The sequence below is a fragment of the Ostrinia nubilalis genome, chromosome 23 (genome assembly GCF_963855985.1).
Source record: "Ostrinia nubilalis chromosome 23, ilOstNubi1.1, whole genome shotgun sequence".
NCBI classification, from domain to species: Eukaryota; Metazoa; Arthropoda; class Insecta; order Lepidoptera; family Crambidae; genus Ostrinia; species Ostrinia nubilalis.
The window spans coordinates 9269285-9288213 of NC_087110.1; the positions used below are offsets into that span (position 1 = coordinate 9269285).

The following is an 18929-nucleotide window of genomic DNA, read 5'->3' on the forward strand; positions in this document are numbered from 1 at the left end:
CTATCATCCTTCAATATCATTACTTGATCCTGTCTCATCTGTGACTTGATCTCATTTTGGCTGGCACAAATCAAGTCGACCTCGACGTGTATTGCCAACATCATCAAAAAAGAAGAAGAATAACTTTTTGGAGCGTTCTAATTTCAAACAATACAAATACTTTTTTTTTAAATAATCCAAAAACAATTTATTCAAATACCACCTCTATCAAAATCACAATAAAGTTCACTTGCAAATCTTGCAATAGTCGGGCTTAGAGCAGGGACAGACCTTCGGTATCTTCAGACCCTGAGCCATCTGCTTCATGAAGGGATGTACTTCGTCGCTGAAGAATGGTCTGGGGGGAAGAAAAATGGCGATTATTATTTAACTATAGATATGAAAAAAAAGATAAGAAAATAAAGAAATACAAAAGAGACGGAACAATTTAGACAGTCTTATCGCTATAAAGCGCCCTCTTTCAGATATCTAGGTAGGTTGTCAGATGTTTAAAAGTTTTTTGTTTGGTAAATTCTATCATCTAGACTCAAAAGTTGACTGGGAGAGAATGTCTGTTCTGTATTTTTTACGGTCAATAAATGGCTTAGTGAACGCCGGGAATGCAGTGGGTTTCAGATTCGACTCCTGATCACATCAATACCGAATTCTTTTAAACATGAGTAATGATTGTGCAATATTTAAAAGGAAAAAAAAATCTAATTATGAACTTACCGGCATAGCATCCTAGCGATTTCCTGCTCATACTCCTGGCTAGCGATCTGGCATTTCTTTATTTGGTCCAGTTCCTCTTGCCTGGCCTTTTCCTGTTTTAGAAAGTAAAATTAAAGAAAACATTAAATAAAAGTGACGTCATAATTAAAGCAGGCAATCGGCCATCATAGCAGCCGTACAGCAGGGAACTAGAGTACATACGTAGTACTCGCGGACGGCAACAGAGGGCGCTAGGGCTCCGTTGAAAAGTAACCCAGCACGTGCTCGGTTACTCAACAGCATTGGTCCAAGTGTTAACCCCGAGATGTCACTGTGTATCGAGGGGCCAAATCCTGTACCGCGGTGTCCAGATTTTTTTTCCCTAAAAGACCCCCTTTGAGTCAGCCAGTTTCGACATCGCTTCTCGGCTAGAGATGGGTTATACTAGGTAAATTTAATACTAGGTGCACCTATTCCAAGTATTTATTAATACTTGATCCAAATACCTATTCCACCTAGTACGTAGTAATTTACCATACTTGACGCGACTAGTGCGGACTAATCCACGTATTATGACTTTAAAATACAATTTTCTTTGAAAAGATACAACCGTAGTATTAATAATGCAATTTGAAATTGAATAATAATGTTTTTGCTGGCTGTTGATTTATTGATATCCTCCCTTCATACTTCAACAGGCTATTCCTATCTCACACCTGCCTGCGCTCAAATTTGTTTGTCAGACAGAGACGGAGTGAATCTCTACGTTCGCACATAAGCTTAGCGAGAAATACGCGGTGCGCGTAATACACGACTACGGATTATGCAATAATAACCTCTATTACTTTGATGGTAGGGTCGGAAATCGTGTAATTTAAAAAATACTAGGTGGACGACTACGGATTATGCAATAATAACCTCTATTACTTTGATGGTAGGGTCGGAAATCGTGTAATTTAAAAAATACTAGGTGGATCAAGTATTTTAAAAATTGGAATAGGTGCCACTTAGTACTGTAAAATACCTAGTGTGTGGATCTGTTCTAGTAAATACGTCTCATCTCTATTCTCGGCCTTTTGGCTAAGATCAAAGTGTAGTATCTGTTCTTTTCAGCTTAATATCTGAAAGTTCCCTCACTGAGGGACCAGTATATTAAACTGATTTTTGTCCTTTGAGAGGATATTCGGGGCTCGCTCCACTCCTCTCACGGGTCGGCCCGGCATTGCAGTGCCGCCGGGATCGGCCCACATAATACTTGATAACATACAATAAAGGAACCCTGATTACATCATTGTGTCCTAGAAACCTATACAGGGTGGAACTTTGTAATGCCACTTGGAGGGAAAGTACTGTTAATACTGTAGGTAGATAGAAAAGTTTACTGTAAGAAAACATTCCTTTATTTTTGAAAAGAAAGAACTGCATTCAAAGATTTTCGTCAATTTTTCGAAAATTCACTACAATACATGCAATTTTCTGTACAAAATTTAAATAATTTAAGATTTCATGGTTTTCCTTTCATTTGATTTATCAAGTTTGTTAGAGAGATTTCATCCTTCCTTATACTTAACCCTAACGATCAATGCAATAAAAATACAGGGTGTATTTTTAGCAGATTTTAGTTGGTTCGATTCCCGGGTGTGGCAAGCAAATTTTTGGAAATCTTTGAATGCAGTTCTATTTCTTTTAAAAAATAAAGGAATGTTTTCTTTGAGTAAAATTTTCTATCTACAATATTAAGAGGACCTTCCCTCCAGGTGGCATTTCAAAATTCCACCCTTTATATGCCAGAGCCTAATTCAGTCGGTAGATTCTCAGTCTAAATTGACAGATACACCTTTGCCTGACAAACCCATCATAATAGTAAATTGGACATTTTGGGAATTAGACGTTTCGGGAACTGGACATTTCAGGAATTGGACATTTCGGGAATTGGACATTTTGAGAATTGGACATTTTGGGAGTTGGACATTCCGGGAATTGGACGTTTTGAAACCGTTGGACATTTTGGGAATTGGACATTCTGAACCTGAAGGCCTTATGCCACCTGGAGGGTAAATACTCTTAGAAAATTAGAAAAGAAAACATTCCATTATTTTTTAAAAGAAATAATTAATCATTATTTTTTAAACCAACTAAAACCTGTTAAAAATAAAATTACATTCTGTATTTTTTTTGCATCCATTGTTAAGGTTAAGCAAACTTGATAAATCTAATAAAAGGAAAACCTTGAAATTATTTACAGAATATTGTATTGTACCGGTGCGGTGGTGAATTTTCGAAAAAAAAATTAAGGAAATCTTTGAATGCAGTTAGCTCTCTTCCATTTTTTCAAATATAAAGGAATGTTTTCTTTGAGTAATTTAATCGTAGGTTTATAAGAAAGCAAAAAAAATCAGCAAAAAGCCAACATCACGCGGTGTTCCCAGGCGGTCACCCATCCAAGTACTGACCGCGCCCGACGTTGCTTAACTTCGGTGATCGGACGAGAACCGGTGTTTTCAACGTGGTATGGACGTTGGCATCAAAACAGTTGAATAAAATCATGCATTTCGAGTAAAGAAGAACCATAAACTTCTGTGACTGTCTTTCATTCATTCAGAATGTGTTGTTGTTTGCCAAATGCCAACGTCAGAACAGATAAGTTGTCTGCTTGTTACAGCCCGACCTTAGGAGGCGGTGATATTAAACGAGCTTGCCGCTAGGTGTCGCTCCGCGCTGACGAGTGGTTTCTTAGCCCGCGGTGTCCAGATTTTTTTTCCCGCAAAGACACCGCGGCCGCGGCGAGGGACGGACAAGACCTTACTTCATAGGATCATTTCTATAGTAAGCTCTTCGCTAGACCTTCACACTATGTGAAACCACCCTTAACCACGTTGATGAGACGTGGCGCGGCGCCCTGAGCGTGAGGCGGGCGGCAGTGTCCACTGCCAGCCCTCGATGATCGTTCGCCCTCCGCTTCGGCGGAGGGGGTGGGGCGTTGTCGCTGTCTGAGTGGTTATTTTTGAACCCTTTTTAATACTATTACTAGTAGTGTTGCCGAACTATCGATAGTTTTCATTCGAAAAAGCCTTCTCCATCGGTAGGCCTATCGATACTACAGTATCGATAGCTCAAAACGAGGCAATACGAATATGTGCAATACTATCGATAGTATTGTTGCTCGTGAAGAAAATATACTATCGATAGTATTGTCGCTTTTGAATAAAAAGCTATCGATTGTTCTAGACTATCGATAGTCTGTAAATTAGCAATATTATTGGGTATTTTTAAATTCATTTTTACAATATTTCAAATGTTTCGCTTGACTTACCAACTAAACATATAACTACACTTGTATTTAAAACTACCTGCATTAGTTAAGTACGACAAATAAAATGTATTGCCAATTTTGGAAACATAATTAAATGTAATGGTTAACTATATGAAATAATTCAGTATTCCAATAACCCTATTGTTGTGCCTATTTTGACTATTACTTATACCCAAATATTGTAAACGATACTATTGTAAATTGCCAAACTATCGATAGTCTAGAACAATCGATATTATCTATAGCTTTTTTATTCAAAAGCTACAATAGTATCGATAGTTTATTCTTCAGGAGCAATACCACAGTATACAACGTGTCCCAAAATTCAAGGATAAGCCGGCGCCGCAGGATGGACATAGTCATGACTACTTCAGGAAAAATAAGAAAAAAAATCTATCTCAATTATTTTTTAAGTTACACAATAAATTATGAAATTCGTCGAAAATTGACACCCCTTATGATATTTTACATTACCACGACTACAATTTTTTAAATACTTCTGTTTTTTTGTTTGTATTGGCAACTTAAGTAGTGCTGCTGTCCACTCCAATTCTTAAAACCCCCAGAATCCTTGCAGTTTTTACACAAAAGTTAATCAAAATATGATGTTACCTTAAAATTTTAAACGATTTTTACTTTAACTCCACTTTGACTCGTCGTTTTGTAAAAAAACAGTATGAACACTACTGCGGCAAGTTTATTATAAAGTTGACGCAACTATCCAAGATTCCAAAATGGTATAATACTCTAAGAAAACTAGTCGCAAAAAAGATATGCGTACCATTTTTACAAGCACTTCGCTTGTTAGTAGTATGGGATAAATCTTGCAACTAAATGGCAATGCCAGATTTTGTATGGAAAGTGGCGTCTTTTTTTTTTCGCGCGGCCATCGACCAAACTTTGTTTTTTGATTACAAAATAGTGTAATAAACCAAACTTACTATGGCATGTATACCTCTAAACTCAGTCTGAACTGAGTTACGAGCATTAGAAGTTTGATGATTTTCATACTAGATTTGCTTTTTGTGCGCAAGTTTTGTAAGAAATTGCAACAAAATATTGCGCTATTTTTTTATTGCGCTGATTCTGCTCCATACTGATGTCTGGAGCCTTTAATGGATGATATTGTTTGTTTACACATACAATCTCACTATTTTGTTGCAATTTCGTACAAAACTTTGCGCGCAAAAAGCAAATCTAGTATGAAAATCATCAAACTTCTAATGCTCGTAACTCAGTTCAGACTGAGTTTAGAGGTATACAAGTCATAGTAAGTTTGGTTTATTACACTATTTTGTAATCAAAAAACAAAGTTTGGTCGATGGCCGCGCGAAAAAAAAAAGACGCCAATTTCCGGCATTGTCTTTTAAAACCAGTTCTCCTCAACCAATTGAGCTGAAATTTGGTATACTTATGTAAGTACGATGACAATGCAATATTATGGTATCATTGAGCTGGATGGAGTCTGGAGGTGGCCATAGGAACTTCTAAATGAAACGGCGGAATTGCATCTAGTTTAGGTTCGTTAGATTTGTCTTTTCAAGCACTTTGGTGCTAGATGATGTCCAGGATCCTGATGATGAAGTCAAGAGGTGGCCAGGAGCTGGCCATAGGAACTCCTAAACGAAATAGTGGAAGCTTATCGAGTTTGGGTTCGTTGGGTTTGTCTTCTCGGGCACTTGGGCCATGAGATTGAGAAACAACTAAAAAGTTTAAAATAAAGTTATAATCGCGCATGGAATTTATTCTTCTTTTTTTTCTGTTTGCGTTACAAACTTTCGAAATTATTTGAACCTTGCATACAATTATTTTTATCGTTAAATTCTTTAGTAAAATTTCGCATTAATGCTTGTTTTTAGAAAAGTTTTTTTTTATTATAACTTTATTTTACACTTTTTAGTTGTTTCTCAATCTCATGGTCCAAATGCTCGGGAAGTCAAATCCAACGAACCCAAACTCGATAATCTTCCGCCATTTCGATTAGGAGTTCCTTTGGCCAGCTCCTGGCCACCTCTTGACTTCATCATCAGGACCCTGGACATCATCTAGCACTAAAGTGCTTCGAAAAGATATCCAACGAACCCAAACTAGATGCGATTCCGCCGTTTTGTTTAGAAGTTCCTATGGCCACCTCCAGACTCCATCCAGCTCAATGATACCATAATATTGCAATGTCATCGTACTTACATAAGTATACCAAATTTCAGCTCAATTGGTTGAGGAGAACTGGTTTTAAATTTAATTGCAAGATTTATCCCATACTAACTAACAAGCGAAGTGCTTGTAAAAATGGTACGCATATTTTTATTGCGAATAGTTTTCTTAGAGTATTATACCATTTTGGAATCTTGGATAGTTGCGGCAACTTTATAAAAAACTTGCCGTAGTAGTGTTCATACTGTTTTATTACAAAACGACGAGTCAAAGTGGAGTGAAAGTAAAAATCGTTCAAAATTTTAAGGAAATATCATATTTTGATTAACTTTTGTGTAAAAACTGCAAGGATTCTGACGGTTTTAAGAATTGGAGAGGACAGCAGCACTACTTAAGTTGTCGATACAAACAAAAAAACAGAAGTATTTGAAAAATTGTGGTCGTGGTAATGTAAAATATCATAAGGGGTGTCAATTTCCGACGAATTTCATAATTTATTGTGTAACTTAAAAAATAATTGAGATAGATTTTTTTTCTTATTTTTCCTAAAGTAGTCATGACTATGTCCATCCTGCGGCGCCGGCTTATCCTTGAATTTTGGGACACGTTTTATATATTTGATTTATCTACTGTGGCAATACTATCGATAGTATTGCACATATTCAACAGCATTGCCTCATTTTGAGCCTACCGTGGAGAAGGCTTTTTTCGAATGAAAACTATCGATAGTTCGGCAACACTACTAGTAATAGTATTAAAAAGGGTTCAAAAATAACCACTCAGACAGCGACAACGCCCCACCCCCTCCGCCGAAGCGGAGGGCGAACGATCATCGAGGGCTGGCAGTGGACACTGCCGCCCGCCTCACGCTCAGGGCGCCGCGCCACGTCTCATCAACGTGGTTAAGGGTGGTTTCACATAGTGTGAAGGTCTAGCGAAGAGCTTACTATAGAAATGATCCTATGAAGTAAGGTCTTGTCCGTCGGTCGCCGCGGCCGCGGTGTCTTTGCGGGAAAAAAAATCTGGACACCGCGGGCTAAGAAACCACTCGTCAGCGCGGAGCGACACCTAGCGGCAAGTTCGTTTAATATCACCGCCTCCTAAGGTCGGGCTGTAACAAGCAGACAACTTATCTGTTCTGGCGTTGGCATTTGGCAAACAACAACACATTCTGAATGAATGAAAGACAGTCACACAAGTTTATGGTTGTTCTTTACCCGAAATGCATGATTTTATTCAACTTTTCTGATGCCAACGTCCATACCACGTTGAAAACACCGGTTCTCGTCCGATCACCGAAGTTAAGCAACGTCGGGCGCGGTCAGTACTTGGATGGGTGACCGCCTGGGAACACCGCGTGATGTTGGCTTTTAGCTGAATTGTTTTGTTTTCTTATAAGCTTACGTACGATTAAATTACTCAAAGAAAACATTCCTTTATCGCCAATCGATAGTCTTGCGATAGTTTGGCTATCGATAGACTATCGATAGTCGACTATCGATCGGCAACACTAATTACTAGACATAATTTTTGTGGCAATAATTGCCTCCTCGACTCTTAGATTTCTGTAGCTATTTGACAGAAATAAAGCTGCGTCGAAATATCAGAGGAAGGCGAAGTTTTGCAAAATGTGCACTTCGCAAAATGCACACTTTTCCATACTAATTTTACATTAACGAACTTAATAAAACTGCGAAGTGCACATATTCTGCACAGTATATATTCTGCGTCAGACCAGTAGACCCCGTCCTTTTGCATCTATCAGCATAATGCCGCCATTACACTGCGCGAAATTGATCGATACAGGTTATGAAATAGATGTAAACAAACATGCATTTAATTTTGCCCCTGTTGCCCCTAATGTATTCTATGTAGTAACATATTAAGTAACTACCAAAACACTCGTGTGTGTGGCACCCAAACCAATGCGTTGAAATATTAACGCTGCAACGACCAACCAACTTGTAGTTGGCTGAACAGTTGTCTATGGTACTCGTCCGCGTTTAAGTAAGACTTACCTTCAACATCTTATTGTATTCAATCTGATCCAGCAAGTTCCTCTGGTGTTGTTTCCGAGTCTGGGCATCCGTCACATCCTTGTGGGCGGCCAACTCTTGGAGTTGGCTGAACAGTTGTCTATGGTACTCGTCCTCGGCTAAGTAAGACTTACCTTCAACATCTTATTGTATTCAATCTGATCCAGCAAGTTCCTCTGGTGTTGTTTCCGAGTCTGGGCGTCCGTCACATCCTTGTGGGCAGCCAACTCTTGGAGTTGACTGAACAGTTGTCTGTGGTACTCGTCCTGTTCGGCCAACTTCTGTTTCAGAACTTCACGAGCGTTCTCCCGGTCTTTGATCTGGTCTATCATCGCTTTGCGGACATCCTGTGGAGAGTAAATTATTATAACACTGTACATTTTTGTTGCGAAATAGCATCTATTGTAAAGTATAGGATGGTGGTACTGTACCAGCTATTTTACATACACATTTTAATGAAAACAATTCACTACATTGCATCGTTTTCCAACTTAAATGATACATGGAAAAGTATGTAAATTAACGCTAGAATTAGGGGGTTAGGTATTTTACCAAGTACTTTCAATTCTTTCATCTGTATGAAAATTGGCATAACGAATGCTAGCCTGGGGTGTGTAGGCCAAATCCTCCATTTGCCTCATATATATGTCACCGTAAAATTGTGAATTCCGTCAGATTATAATCTGACGTAGTTAAATTACAATCTAACCTAACCTAACCCACTGTTAGTTTACAATCTAACGCGTTATATTATAAACTGACAGAGTTCACAATTTCACGTTAAAGGGCTGTTGATGATGATGATATACACAAAGAACCAAGTATGGAATTCGCTTAATTCCCCTTCAATTTAGTATCTTCTTCCATCTCTTACTACATTCGAGAGAGAAGAGTAGTCTTATTTTACTTTGCTGGAACCATAAGGTTAGTAGTATAGGTAAAAGTGCTTTAGGAAGAATTCCAACAAACAAGAGTAAATAAAATAAAAATCTCAGAATAAATCGTCAGTTAATAGACATTTTGACATATTTTCTCATACTGAAAGTGTCAATGTGCCAGTTATACCAGGAGTTATTCTCGGATAAAAGTTTGGTCGACACGGGCCTTAAAAAGCCTTTTGCAAAAAATATTTATGACTTATTATACCCGGTTAGTCTTCTGCGCCCACGCCAGATACTCGCATCGCTTCGTATCCAACTTCTCCTGTCTTCTCCAGGCTTCCTCCTCGAACAGCGCGTCGTCAGCTGATTCTAAACGAATCATCTCTTCGCGGAGCTCTGCCATCTTTTTGTTGCAGGCGTCTAGGTCTCTCTGTGAATTGAAATGTTAGTTTTGGACCTTACGATAAGTGAATAAGGTTCAAATTATGCATGTAATACAATAAATAAATAATATCCAAGGAAAGAAGGGACTATTTGGCGTAATGTAAAATGCCGTCTTGTCTTCAAAGATATGGGTGTCAGACAACGGATTTAAAAAAAACATTTAATTTTTTTTCAATTCATAAATATTTTATACAGAAAACATCAAAACAAAACACTATGCTCATGGAACAATGTTTGTATTGCACGGGAATCAAACCCGCATCCTCTGACATAGTAGTCAAGTAAGGTAAGTGCCCCCTACTTCGGTATATTAAGGCTCTTACGACTTTAACATTTTATTTAAAAATAACCAAGCATGATATCAGTATGAAAGCTTTTGTATGCTAAACTTTGGTCTTTTGACAGTAACTTAATACATAAATTATAGTTATATAGTTTGAACTTTTTTTAATATTAATTATTCTGCGGACCTCTTGTTTGGATCCTGTTTCGTGATAAAATTTTGCTCGGTTTCTAAGTTCGTGAACTCATGTCCCCTATTTCGGGATACGGTTTTATGCATCGAGTTAGGATATTTTAATAATGAATAAGGGTTTAATAAATTTAAAAACGATAATGTATATTTAGAATAAATGAATTGTGTGAAATTGACGATATTACACGTACCTGAAATATTTATGAGAAATAATGTGAGTCTAGCTAGGTACGTACCTACGTATAAAATTTGGATTTGTTAATTCTAACAATATGTGAAAATATTAGAAATGTGGGGTAACTTACCACCTTCCCCCTCATAAAATTTTGATTTGTTATTTCTGACGATATGTGTATAAAAATAGTTATACAAGTCATTAGAAATGTGGGGGGGGGGCTAACCCCCCCTTCCCCCTAATCCCACCCTTGGAGCTGCTTCAAATGAGGGTACCCCCCCCCCCCCTGAAAATAACCCCAGATACGCCAATGACTCATAATAAAAAGTAAGTAATTAATTAATTTCTCAGGTAGGTAGGTATTAAAAACTAAAAAATATGTCGATGTCTTTGATGGTATGTGTCACAAAACTACCTAACACTATACATTTATATATCACGAACTTGGAAAAAAGTAACAATAATACGGTTTCTTGTTTCGTGATACTGATTATTCCAAATTCCCCAAGTAAAATTCATGGATTATTGTCAAATTGTGTCAATTAACTATTATCTATCTCATATACAATACAAATAAACAAATATAAATAAAACATATCGAGATAAAACCAAAATTACGTTGGTAGTACTTATGCTAATTTCTCTTAAAATTGGTCATTTATGTGAACTTCAAACTCGTGTCATGTAGATGCTAGTGAACGAAACATATACCGAATTTAGGTCATGAGAAACTTAAATAATTGTATTATTTGTTTCATAACTTACATTTAAATTATCATAAATAATTATTTAAAAACCAAGCATCAAAATGTTATCCATAATATCCTTGATTCGGTAGTGTCACGAAATAGGGGACACCCGAGAAAAAATATGTACGCTATTTCGTGAGTCAAATAATCGCAATTTTAAAGGAGTTCTACGTTTTCTTATAACTTTTTTCTAAGTCAAATCAGTTGTCAAGGAACAGATGAAACCACTATTATAAGTTTTATTCAAATGGACGTTCCTTCGCCTTTCTATAAGCTTAAGAAGTTGGAGTGCTAACCTTACGGTGAGAGCAACCTTTTCACGCCGCACGGCTGATTTTGGCTCTCTGAGAGTTTGAAGCTTCGTATTGCTCTCATTTTTGGCGCCACAATGTTGGTACTAGGTTTTTTAGATAGCTTAAAGTATAGAGTTTTTGTAGTGATGAAGAATTTTTATAAATAATATACCATTTGCTTATTATTTGAGCTAGAAAAAAAACTTACGAACTTACGTACTATCACGAACTAGTAGCCGTTTACCTTATGAGAAAGTCTCACCCACCCAGGCATCTGTGATCGGGCAAGTTTTAGCTTTCTGCTTTCTATCTTTTGCGTTCTAATAGGTACATTATCTTCGGTAAATAATCGTTATTCTCATAAAAACAGACTTACATGAGATTATAAGCTTTCTACCTTATGCGTTCTTCTAACGTTGTTTTAATCTCGTACACATTATCTTACCTCCTTCCTCCTTCTCAGTTCTTCCTTGTCCCTCTCCGCCTGTCGTCCCTGGCCGGCCAGCGAGTCCCACGTGTCATTGATGAGCTGGGCCTCAGCCTTCTGCCTGGCCACGACTTCTTGCCGTTCCTCGATCATCTTCTTGCGCTCCCTGGCCGTTTCTAGACGCTGCTCGGTGCGTTGACGTTCGGCTGTAAAGCAAAGTGACTTATTTACTGTCCACATACGAGACAACAAGTTGTTAACTAGGTAATATGAACTATTAAACTGTTAATAAGTAGCCAACTCACAAATTTTGGATTCGTTCAAGTATGTAGTACCGTATCGCTGCCTAATCCGCACGCCCATGCTTTAAGCCTGTTTTTTCCTGTCAAACTACTTCTAGAAGCTTCTAAACCTCCTGCAGCTCAATAAATCCTATTAAAAGCATAAAGAAATCCAGGCGAAATGAAAGTACAGTCGTAGGAATAAAAAAGGGATAAGAGATTTTCCCTGGACTTTCAGCTGTTTTGATTGCAGTAGTGGAAACGTAAAGGAATACCTAGCCAGATGATGTACCTCTTTCTGTAGGTATAGATATGGTAGGTCTCATCCAAAACTAACCATCTTCTTCCTTCTTGATCTCAGCGTCCCACATGGCGCGGAATCTCAGTGCTTCCTGCTTCAACATCTCCCGTTCTCTCTTTCATGCAGGATCCTTCTCTATTCAAGTTGCTTGTCTGTGTACATCTTGCATTCGTAGTAGGGTAGGATGATGGATAGAAGCACACAGTTCGTAGAACTGATGGCCGTTGGGGCAGAAATGTTCTCGAGTGGCGACCACGAAACCAAAAACGTAGGCAGTCCTCTCAGTCGGTGGACTGACGATCTGGTGAAAATCGCAGAAAACACCTAGATGTCGACAACGCAGGACCAGTATTTGTAGAAATCCGTGGGAGAGGCCTTTATCCTTTGTTGTGAATGACATGAACTAGAAACGAGGGTATAGTGATAAAAATCCTGTCTAAACTTACCGTCTTCTTCCTTCTTGATCTCAGCGTCCCACATGGCGCGGAACCTCAGTGCTTCCTGCTTCAGCATTTCCCTTTCTCTCTCGCGCTGGATCCTTCTCTGCTCGAGTTGCTTGTCTGTGTACATCTTGCACTCGTTGTCTTTGCGCAGACGCTCTATGGCGTCTTGCTCCATACGGGCCGCCTGTTATGTAGTGGAGAAAAGTTTTGTGGTGAATCGGCGAAATCGAAGCGTGGTAAACTGTTTTGAAACTTTAGTCGTGTTAAAAAAGGTACGATATATGGGAAAGTAATCATTATAACATAGGTAATAATGTCCATAGACCATTAAGGTCTAGTGTTCATGAATCTAAGAATTTCTGAAGAGCTGCAGTAGCATGGCATTAAGATAAAAGTTCGTCTTCGAATGTGATTTGGACGCTTTTTCAGCAGTGTACTCCCACTGGGTAGTATTCAATTGTATCATAATAATTTATGCTGAAATGAGAGCTCTTAGTTGACTGCAAAGTCAGAAAATCGATTTAAAGGCCTATTTTCAGAAAATGAATAAGCCGATTCTTCGTACTAAATAGAATCGTGCTCAACTATCGGCCAATAAAAAGTCGGTGGTCTGCGCCTAGGCTTATTTAAAAGTAATACCTGTAGGCCTAAGATGCACGCCGCAATAAGCGGTTGTCACGCCATTTTATCGATTTTGCCCATACATTTTGACGTGGATAAAAGTTATCACGGCGCGCATCTTAGGCCTACAGGCCTGTTCATCTCCGCGAGTTTACATCTAAAACAAAACACGCACGATGGCCCACCTACAGGATACTATTCGACAAGGCCTCACATACGAGCGAACATTGACTCACGCACGCGTATTCTTGTGTATGATGGAAGAAAATAAAGAAAATGGTGTACTACCTAAATACTGTGCAGTATTTAACTGCCTAAATAATAATAGAAACACAGAATGTACATTTTTAAGTTGCCTCAAGTGTGCCTCAAGACACTGAGAGGTAAATAAGTAGTTAATATTATTCATGATAATTCATGCTAAATCATGTATTTCCTCCGCCATTTTCCGCAGTTTGGCACCTCACGTCACATCATTTTACCGAAGTCAGCCCTATAGCTTCGGCGCAGTGCCGATCACTGACGTTTGTCAACAAAATGGTGCTTGACTCTTGAGACAGGCTAAATTACACCATATTGTTAATGACATTGAGCATACATTTTTTAAATACCTTCGCGAAGTAAAACTTCTGTACGTAGTACTTATTATTATTCTGTGGTAATACTGACCAAGGCATCAGACTCCTTCATAGCGACCTCGTGCCACATCCTGTCGAACTCCTTTTCAGCCAGCTTCATGGCTTCCTTCTCCTTGATTTGGTACAGCTGGATCTCTTCAGCCTCTTTAGCTCGCAGCTTGTAGATGCATGGTAGCACGTGGACGCATCTGGAGCTGATGGTGGAAGGAAGAGAAGACTTTAGGGCGTTTGATTTAGAACACAAAATACACATACACATTATTTTTTTTCTTCACAGATTCTCCTTCTTTTCTGCCTCTTACCTTAGAAGGACGTTGATTGAAGAAGAAAGAAGAAGAAGAGACAAAACCTAGGTCTATCCAAGGATAGACCTATGTTGTTCAGGCTTCAGAAACCAGTCACACTTCTAGTGTTTTTGGAGCCAAGAGCTGCATCTCGCCTGATGGAAAGTGATGCATAGGCCGAAGGTGGAAGCAAGTTTCACCCGGAATCCTCAACCACAGATGAATTGGCTATCGTACCTCGAACTGCCATACACAAAGAACTGGCTATCTTACCTTCAACAGCCAAATGTTGTTATGACGACAGACTTACTTCTTTCACGCGTTCTGCTCGACAGAGTTACGACTGGTGCTCTCTGTCTCATTACCTTGGGAGGTTTTACTCGCGAGCTATGTTTTCTTAAGCTACCCTACAACTCACAGCGGCGTGTCCTTGTATCTCTCCTCGTGCTTCTTCTTCCGCTTGGCAATGAGGTACGCCAGGCGATCCTTCTTGTCCTGCCACAGAGCCTCGGCGCCCGCTTGGGCCTGTTCGACGAACTTGCGAATGTTGCGTTTGAACCTTATTCCCTTGTATTAGAGGCCAAATATAATGAAAAAAACCTGGACTTGCTCTGAGCGTTAAAGGAATATAGATTCCTTGGGCTACGGATTCTGTCTACTTTACCTTGGGAAACCAGCCACAATTATTGTTTTTTTGAGCTCTTGGCCTGCTCTCGTCTGATGGAAAGTGATGAATAGGTCGAAGGTGGTAGCAAGTTTCACCCGGAATCCTCAACCACAGAGTAACTGGCTATCTTACCTCCAACTGCAATACACTAGGAACTGGCTATCTTACCTTCAACAGCCAAATGTTGTTATGACGACAGACTTACTTCTTTCACGCGTTCTGCTCGACAGAGTTACGACTGGTTCTCTCTGTCTCATTACCTTGGGAGGTTTTGAAGGTAGCTACGAGTAGATGTTCTGCTCGCGAGATATGTTTTCTAAAGCTACCCTACAACTCACAGCGGCGTGTCCTTGTATCTCTCCTCGTGCTCCTTCTTCCGCTTGGCAATGAGGTACGCCAGGCGATCCTTCTTGTCCTGCCACAGAGCCTCGGCGCCCGCTTGGGCCTGTTCGACGAACTTGCGAATGTTCGCTTCCTCTTCCACCGCGAATAGGTCTACTAATCTGCAAGGTAAAAGGCCTGATTATAACAAAACCTAACAACCATTTTCTATAATATCTATAAAAGCGAAAGGTCACTGATTGATTGACTCACTCACTCATCACGAAATCTCCGAACAAGTGCTATGAGTCTCAAATTCTGCATGGGGGTTCCTTTTAGAACGTAGGTGCTCACTAAGAATGGATTTTACGAAACTCCTCCCCTAAGGGGGTAAAACGGGCTCCACGCGTACGAAGTCGCGGGCGGCCGCTAGTATCATAAAAGGTCTCTTAGATGAGCGTTTATAGATGCGTAGGTAGCGAGTCGTAGCAGACAAGCGCTTTAATAAAATATTCACTTTTGAACAGGCTTCATCAAAATCCATTCACCAGTTTTTGCGTGAAAGAGCAATAAACATCCATCCATTCTCATAAACTCTCTTACTTACTTACTTATAAAACTAACACATTTAGATAAAATATTAACTTACCTCTTTCTTTTCTCTTTCAGGTCTTCTTGGTACGACTGCATGCAGAGATCCACACGGCGAGCTACGTTGTTTATAAGAGATCTGCAATGAAGAAGATTGTATGAGAGTGTGGTTAGACTTAGAACAATTATCTCAGGTCACATCAACTTGGGAATGACGGCAGCAAATGAATCAATTCGACTGTCCGAAAACAAATATTTACTTGCAGACTTACAGAGTTTTTGCTGACCTATAGTTTGGTTGAGCTGTTAATCAGTATGAATATGACGTATGGAAGTGCGCACATTACACACACATTTGGTATCGGCCGATTCTTCATACAAATTGGAAACCCACCTAACTACTAAGATGTTTTATGATATGTCATTGCCTAACTATCAAAAAACTTCATATATTTTCAATGGAGTTTATAATAATCATGCTACCTTCGATCGCATCTGATGAAGAAGTCGCTGCACTGTTTGTCTTTCAGCTCCTTGAGTTTGTTCTCCGCGCCCTTCCTCTGTTCTTCCTCAAGCGCGCGCAGTTTCTTCACGAACTTCACGTAGCGGAACGTCGAGTTTAGGACTCGAGATGTCTGTAGATGTTTAAAAGATGATTGTGTAACAAATGCAGTAATAAAATAAGTTTATAATAATGAAAAACACGGGAAATTATTTGGCTTTGAAACAATCCTAGTTTATTTAGGTGTCTATACTTACACTATTTCCTTGAACAAGTCATAAACACTTTTAACGAAGAAGAAAATGTTGGTTCATTTTCGTTACACCCTATAAGCATTCGATTTAAATAAAAAGTAAGTTAATAATTGGATCAGTCTACTTAGAAAATCAGAACTTGCAAGAAGCGTCAAACGTTGGTAATTTTTATACAAACTTTATTGAAGGCATCAAAGGTGGGTCATCTCTATTAGAAAATAGAGGAACAGCGTTTTGGACGCTAGACTATTTGCGCCAAAATCATTCCCTACCACGTAAGAGCAACAATCTGTATTCTAAGATTAGGGCATCCTTTAAAATTCGCGCGGGGGCTCGCACGCGATTCTGTATCGAAATAAGTATGAGCATTTGTTGTTTGTTGTCGACACGAAAAGAAGAAGAAGTATGAGCAAGGCATGAAGTTCTTGCGAAAGCCCTAAGACCCCTGAAAGTGGCGATGTTCGCTACGATCTGTCAGCGCAAACTGTCAGATTCAACTTTTCTGCGCAGGTGTAACTTACCTTCAACTTTAAACTCACACATCCAAGCCGCGTCCTGCAGGGCTACTCGGAAATGGCTGTTTACGTAGTTTCGGGTCTTCTGTCACCGTCACTCATGCTGACGTGAAGGGGATGGCAACATTCGAAACTTCGGATAACGTTATTTGGAGTAACCCCCCTGCACACAACAGCCTCGGAACACACACAGCCAAGCCGCGCCCTCGGTCGACCCTCCCAAAATAACGTCCTTGGTCGAGGACACTTGCCCTTACCGGGGCCCTTACTCGAGGATACGGCCTTCATGCAAGGCTACAGCCTTGGTCCAAGGATACGTCCTTGGACCAAGGCTAAATCCTTGAAGCGAGGCCGAATCCTTGGAGCAAGGCTGCAATCCTTGGAGCGAGGTCAAATCCTTGAAAGCAAAGCCTTGAGAGAAGGCCGAATTTTTGCCCGTGAACTTTTGGAAGTTGGTTTACGAATTGATGACGTAGCCGATTGTTACGTATAAGAACGGTAAAGAATTGATAGAAATGAATTTTTTTTTCTGAAGATTATGTTTAGTGCTTCTTGACAACAATTATTTTAGTTAAAAAAATTTATTTAAGCTTGCTTATACGTACCTACGTAGCTTACTGATTGCGCTAGATAGTTTTTTGGTACACTACTAACAAGCTGTGTTTGTGACTTACAATATCCACCATAGCTGAACGGTGAAGGGGTCGGACTGGCCGACTTGTGATCCGGGGAATGCGGGTTCGAATCCCGCCGCTGCTCGACTATGGTGGTGAGCCAACTTGTGACACAAGCATATTTCCACTTAAGGTACCACCTTAATATCACACACCCAGCTCTTCCCAAGAAAGTCGTAAAAGATTCAAAATTATCGAACATCACGCCTCCGTAACCGGTCTGGCCAGCGTAGGGAGATCATAAGTGCCACTTGTGGTCTAAACTGAATAAATATTTTTGATTTTGATTAGGCCTAATCCTCCATTTTGTCATCATCATCATTTCAGCCACAGGACGTCCACTGCTGAACATGGCCTACCCCAATGATTTCCATATCGCCCGGTTGATCGTAGGTCCACCTTGTGTCTACGTCCCGCTGCGTTTTCCGGTACGCGGCCTCCACTCCAGAACCTTGCTGCCCCATCGGCCGTCAGTTCTGCGTACTATGTGCCCTGCCCATTGCCACTAGCTTGAAAATCCGTCTGGCTATGTCAGCAACTTTAGTTCGTTCACGGATCCTCCATTTGCTTCTGGTAAACCGACAAGGGTCGTTTTCCTGCAGTGGAGCTTTATATGACCTGACGAGCTTTATCTACTACCTATATAAAAATAAGTCTGGTTTTCCTTCCTGACGCTATAACTCCAGGACGCACGAACCGATTTCCACGGTTTTGCATTCGTTGGAAAGGTCTCGGGCTCCGTGAGGTTTATAGCAAAGAAAATTCAGGAAAAATTTAAAGGGGATAAAACGGGATCCACGCGTACGAAGTCGCGGGCGGCCGCTAGTATAGTTGGTATAGTATAGATGATGACTGTATGACTTACATAGTAACAATCCGGCACCCCCCTAGGCCCGGGGCCATCTTTAGGTATTTTCTGCCGTGGAGGCTGCGGCGGCTGTGGAAACATTTCTATTCCGATACAAAAGTTGTAGATCAACACAAAAAATATTTTTATTTACATTGACTCGTGTCAGAATTAGAAAATCTGTTTTGACATTCAAAAGATAGATTTTTTTACTTGTCATTGGTATTAGCAAATAATATAATGAAATGAAAAAGGTTTCACTTTACACTGCAAAGTATTTATTAACCCCTGGGCCACACACATCGTGATTACCTGAAGATTCTATCGTGATGTGTGTAGCCAAGACTTCGGTG

General features: G+C 39.7%; 2 protein-coding genes and 5 non-coding genes across 7 annotated transcripts; 3 read left to right on the forward strand and 4 right to left on the reverse strand.

Annotated features, from left to right (window-relative positions):
• Positions 1-179: 179 nt before the first annotated feature.
• Positions 180-12330, reverse strand: LOC135083243 (inner centromere protein-like). Its single transcript, XM_063977982.1, has 6 exons — positions 12256-12330; positions 11656-11843; positions 9340-9504; positions 8176-8540; positions 712-803; positions 180-337 (listed from the first exon to the last, which is right to left on the reverse strand). The coding sequence occupies exons 1-4, from the start codon at positions 12320-12322 to the stop codon at positions 8313-8315; spliced, it is 648 nt and encodes a 215-aa protein (XP_063834052.1). The 5' UTR covers positions 12323-12330; the 3' UTR covers positions 180-337; positions 712-803; positions 8176-8312.
• On the forward strand, positions 1751-1943 carry LOC135083558 (U2 spliceosomal RNA). Its single transcript, XR_010259661.1, has one exon. It is a non-coding gene; the product is annotated as a U2 spliceosomal RNA (small nuclear RNA).
• On the reverse strand, positions 3095-3213 carry LOC135083531 (5S ribosomal RNA). The gene has a single exon (XR_010259635.1). It is a non-coding gene; the product is annotated as a 5S ribosomal RNA (ribosomal RNA).
• LOC135083560 (small nucleolar RNA U3) lies at positions 3487-3689 on the forward strand. The gene has a single exon (XR_010259663.1). It is a non-coding gene; the product is annotated as a small nucleolar RNA U3 (small nucleolar RNA).
• Positions 6932-7134, reverse strand: LOC135083562 (small nucleolar RNA U3). The gene has a single exon (XR_010259664.1). It is a non-coding gene; the product is annotated as a small nucleolar RNA U3 (small nucleolar RNA).
• LOC135083542 (5S ribosomal RNA) lies at positions 7408-7526 on the forward strand. Its single transcript, XR_010259646.1, has one exon. It is a non-coding gene; the product is annotated as a 5S ribosomal RNA (ribosomal RNA).
• A 266-nt stretch (positions 12331-12596) lies between the features above and the next one.
• LOC135083226 (calponin homology domain-containing protein DDB_G0272472-like) lies at positions 12597-18749 on the reverse strand. Its single transcript, XM_063977964.1, has 7 exons — positions 18595-18749; positions 16268-16419; positions 15843-15923; positions 15211-15375; positions 13953-14115; positions 12666-12846; positions 12597-12622 (listed from the first exon to the last, which is right to left on the reverse strand). The coding sequence occupies exons 1-7, from the start codon at positions 18676-18678 to the stop codon at positions 12597-12599; spliced, it is 852 nt and encodes a 283-aa protein (XP_063834034.1). The 5' UTR covers positions 18679-18749.
• Positions 18750-18929: the final 180 nt, after the last annotated feature.